At 43.3% G+C, this 4657-nt stretch overlaps 1 protein-coding gene across 1 annotated transcript in view; it reads left to right on the plus strand.

Moving 5' to 3' along the window:
* The first annotated feature begins 393 nt into the window (after positions 1–393).
* PAPLN (papilin, proteoglycan-like sulfated glycoprotein) overlaps positions 394–4657 on the plus strand; it is a 27391-nt gene continuing 23127 nt past the window's right edge. The window contains exons 1-5 of the mRNA XM_009319243.1: positions 394–543; positions 1599–1714; positions 3044–3104; positions 3391–3493; positions 4427–4622. Coding sequence (XP_009317518.1) covers positions 394–543; positions 1599–1714; positions 3044–3104; positions 3391–3493; positions 4427–4622 — 626 coding nt within the window. The remainder of the gene's footprint in view (positions 544–1598; positions 1715–3043; positions 3105–3390; positions 3494–4426; positions 4623–4657) is intronic.

The following is a 4657-nucleotide window of genomic DNA, read 5'->3' on the forward strand; positions in this document are numbered from 1 at the left end:
AGACTGTAACTCAGGGACATATGGTCAGGCAGGGAGTATGTGTAGAAAATTACAAAAACTGTTTGAATGATAAAGGAGGATTAACCCATGCATCTTGCCTGAGTTGGATAATTTATTAGGCTAGCTCCTATTTCTAGCAGAGACCTGGATGTCTTATGTAAAAGCAGTTATCAGTTAACTGAAGTGAAAATTATGCTCTTAAAGCGACGAGCTTGTGCCTTCTCTGTAGGCCTTGGAAAGTGACCTGGGTGGGTGGAAAGTGCTTGCTGAGTAGGGTTAATATCCCTGCTATGGTGAAATTCTCCATTTCTAGGATGTTCCTCCACTCCAGTGGAAAACCCTTACGATGGCACTGGCTAGCTGGGTGATCATCGGGGAGTAGTTTACGTGAGGATGAAGGAGGAACAACAGGAAGAAATGGAAACAGAGCATGAGCAGCGAAACGTAGAGGATGGGAATGTGGGGTGCTGTGTTCAAGTCAAAAGGGGCTGTGTGAAACTAGAGGATGGATTGGGACCCAGACCCAGGGGTTATGTAGATTTGGTGGGATACTGTGTGTGTGGAAGGGAATTAGACTATATCTCAATAATTTTTTACCTTTTGTTTCTCTGCCTGCTCACTCCTCACTACCCCAAATGTCTAAGTGCCCAAATGGTATGCATTATCTTCTCAGCTGTATAATATATACATAAACTGCCCTACAGGTGCAGCTGCACAGCAAACCCTGTTTTTACAGCGTCACTCCCTGTGTAACCCTGCATTTTTCTTCTTTTCCCAAGTGGAATTAATCCTGTTGCAGCTTGCAATTATTCTTTTTGTCTCAGGATATTGCTGTTCTTCCCACTAAACCCCCATGTCCTGCTGTATGTGGATCCCACCAGCTGTAGTAGGCCCTTTTTTCCTGAAAAGACATTATTTCCTGTGTTTCTAAGAAAATGTATTTTGTTTGGTTCCATTGCACTTGTAACTTCTTGTCTATATTATCATGCTCTTAATGTCAGTATCCATTCAGACTTTCTAAACACAAAATTAATTAAAGCTGTGGCTAATGATGGCCCAGACCTTGACCTCATCGTTGGACACGGTTGGGTAGGGGGAAAAAGTGTCCATGTATGGAATTTTGTTGCAGTAAAAAGCGTGTTCCGGGGTTTCCTTACTGCTTCCTTTATTTCTCTTAGGTATCTGGCTTGGAGCCAAGGATTTGGGATTAAGCGGCTCTATTGATCTAGTGTGGAGTGACAGTGTTCATAGACCCTGAAGTAATGATTTGCCTTTGCTGCCTTGTTGAGAGGGAGATGTTATCCTCTGTCAGATGGTTATTCAAAAGTGCTGAGATTCTGTGAATAGACAAACAGTAACAGTTTAAGGGAGATTATAAAGCTGGATGTGCTATGCGGCTTCAGAAAGCTAATACTCCTAGATATTAGAGGCTTGACGTTTCTGATGTATTATTTTCTGCCAATTTTCATACTGGGAATACAGCCCAGCAAGACAGTCTCTTTTGCAAGACGACACATAGGAGCTCTGCTTCATTTTCACATTTTTTTTCCTGTGTTGCCACATCCATTTGATATGTCTGTGGGGGGGTTTATTTACAGGGCCGCCGGCTGAAACGACAGATTGATGTCTGGGGGAGCTGGGGTGAATGGGGCAAGTGCAGTCGGAGCTGTGGTGGTGGAGTCAGCTTTCGGCAACGGCGCTGCTATTCCCAAAGGTGAGGGCTATCCTCCTTTTTCTTTCTTTAAATGTGTTTTTCTGTTACTGAGCTCCTGCACTTATGTTCCAATATACATCCAGAACAAAAACAACCTAGTGTTTGATTCCGGGGGAATAAGTCACCTGAGTCCACTTTGAGATGATCCTCAGCTTCAGCCTTGTCACTGCTGTTGAATAGCGCTCTCTCCAACACATCCTTGCTTTGGCTCCTTCGCTAGAGCACAGCGGTTACTCTGTGAGATCTGAGGCTGTGCAATCAGGTGGTTGGTATGGCAGCAGCTGTTCAATCAGGTCTAGCATGGCAGGCCTGGGGGAGAGAGAGAACAGTCCAGAGCAGTAAGTTTCTCTCCCGAGAGCTGCTGACTGTGCCAAGATTTTCTCAGGCTTATGATTCCCCAGAAGGTAAATCATCCCAGAAGAAATGGAAGAGCAGAGCTGGCTTAAGCAGCGGTTACACTATGCCATCTCATTTGCAGCTGGGTTAGATGCAGTGAGGACAATGAGTGGGACTGCACCTGTTGGGAATGATGGACCCGAGAGATCCTGTTGTGGATAAAACAAAGAAAAGGGAAAAAAAAGCCAGACTCACAATAATATCCTGAAAAAAACAGCCTCTTTATGTTTAGAGAAATGAGAGGGGGTTTTCTAATAGAAGAATCTAGAGTTATGGAGCACCGCTTCTTCCCACCCGGAATAAAGAAAGGTCTCTTTTGAAGGCTGCCCATTATGGTATACACCTGCCAGAATCCCTGGGGGCCTGTCTCTTCATTTTAGGAATGCTGAGATATTAGACATTGGTTGGCTTTTCAGATCAATTTCCTCCATAACTGTTACTCTCCATAATTCTCAGCTGGAGTCAAATGACTGGAATGAGGGTGTTGCACACTTCCCATAGGCATGTTTAGTTCTTCCTACTACTAATGGGCCCGGTGTGCACGTAAACAGCATGATAGATGATGTGTGTATCTATTCTGAATTGGCCACTACCCTCCTGCTGCTCATAACAAGTTTCTGGTTCTGGTATGGACACCTCAACTGTTTGCTAGTGGACAAAGGTCTAAAAGCTCTGCTTCCATTATTTAGTTGAAACATGACCCTGAAGAGCTATACTGCAGTCGTTCATGGTGTGTGGAACACAAACCATAGCAGAAAATGGCACTAGAAGATGCCAGCTTGCTTTAGTGGAAAAGAAGTGCATTTTAGTTATTTTGCTATTTCAGAAAACTGTGAGGGTGATGTGCTTGATGTGAAGGTGATTTGTAATGTCATGAGATGATTTTTTGCGTGTATTCTTCAGAGAGCTTCATGTTGTTTTTCTGTCTTTCAGGACAGAAGGTGCTTCCAGTTGTGTTGGACCAACTCGAAGCTATCGGTCATGCAACGTTCAGGTCCAGTGCTCTGTTTATGCTCTGCTTTTTGTTTTTGCTTGCCTGTTGTTCCTTTTCCCCAGACAAACATCATTCTTGTTCAGAAGTAATATGTCATTATTAGTTTCTCTTTCTCTGGCATCAGTGGTAAATACAGTTCACCAACAGTACCCCTTCAAAAGCGTATTAAATTTATGCCCCTGATTTTATATGGGAGCAATAACAAATAAAAAACAATTTTTTGTTGTACACCTAATTTTCTTCCTTTTTATAATGGCCTAATACAACCATTTTCTCCTCCAAACAGAGCTGCCCGGAAGGCTCCCAGGATTTCCGGGCAGAGCAATGTGCAGAGTTTGATGGGACAGAATTCCAAGGAAAGAAATACAAGTGGCTTCCTTATTATGGAGGTAATGATAAACATGTAGGGTTACACTTCATCCCTAACTATCAACAGTATGTTTTGAAGTGACTGTAATGTTTTTGACTGTAGTATCCTCATAGGGTACTTCCCTAGCTGGAGGAGGGTGGCAGGGGGAGTGGCATGGAAAAAATCTTTTTGCCAGCAGCAAAGCATTGCTCTGATGAAGACACTGGCTGCATGGGCCAAGAGACAGCTCCCATTGCAGCAATACACAGTTGTCTCTTGTAACAGCCATTCTTTCAGAAACAATGTTCAAGAAAGCTGGAACTGGTTGCAGCTAGGTCCTAAGAAGCAGAAACTCTGCTGTATTTTTCAATATTGGCAAAAAATATTAGCAGGGCACAGGAGAAACAAATGCATATAATTAATGAGTGCTTCAGAAAATATGACATCTCTTTCAATTGGCCCATGCTTTCTTGAGGGACCAGCTCAGAGGGCGGGTGTAGGAACCAGACAGAGGTCCTTACTCTGAGCTTTGATATGTTATCATTCACAGTGGTTTAACAAATTACGAGGGATTTCAAGATGGATTTAGTTTTGTTTGTTGGCTGTTAAGATAACAGCTCCCTTGTCTTCTGTACCAGCAATTATTCTTATTCTAGAAAGCCTTGTATTCCAAGGGAGCATAAGAACAGTCCTACTAAGGCATAACCAAATATCTATCTGGCCCAACGTCCCCCCTCCACCACTGGCCAGCCAAGGTGCCCGAGGAAATGGTTGCATACAGTGAGGCTTTATTCCTCACAATATTATGTATTTTTCCAGCCCCCAGCAGTTTGTGACCCAGAAATCCCTTCAATATGCCACTTAATATCAGTCCACCCCTCTGTTTCTGCTCCTGTGATCTAAAACCAGGCTCCTGATGCATTATCAAACTATTAGCCATACTATATAATGTTTGTTTTTTCTCTCCTACCAGCACCTAATAAGTGTGAGTTAAACTGTATTCCCAAGGGAGAAAACTTCTACTACAGGCACAAGGAAGCAGTGGTAGATGGGACTACCTGTGAACCTGGCAAGCGGGACATCTGTGTAGAGGGAGCTTGTCAGGTTAGTCATCTTGTTACTTCCTTCATTTACCATTGTGACTGTCAGTCTTTCTGTTGCTTCCCTTTGTTCTACTTGGCCTTTCATAATAGCACCAGAAAAG

The sequence above is a fragment of the Pygoscelis adeliae genome, unplaced genomic scaffold, assembly GCF_000699105.1.
Source record: "Pygoscelis adeliae isolate BGI_AS28 unplaced genomic scaffold, ASM69910v1 Scaffold22, whole genome shotgun sequence".
Classification (NCBI taxonomy): Eukaryota; Metazoa; Chordata; class Aves; order Sphenisciformes; family Spheniscidae; genus Pygoscelis; species Pygoscelis adeliae.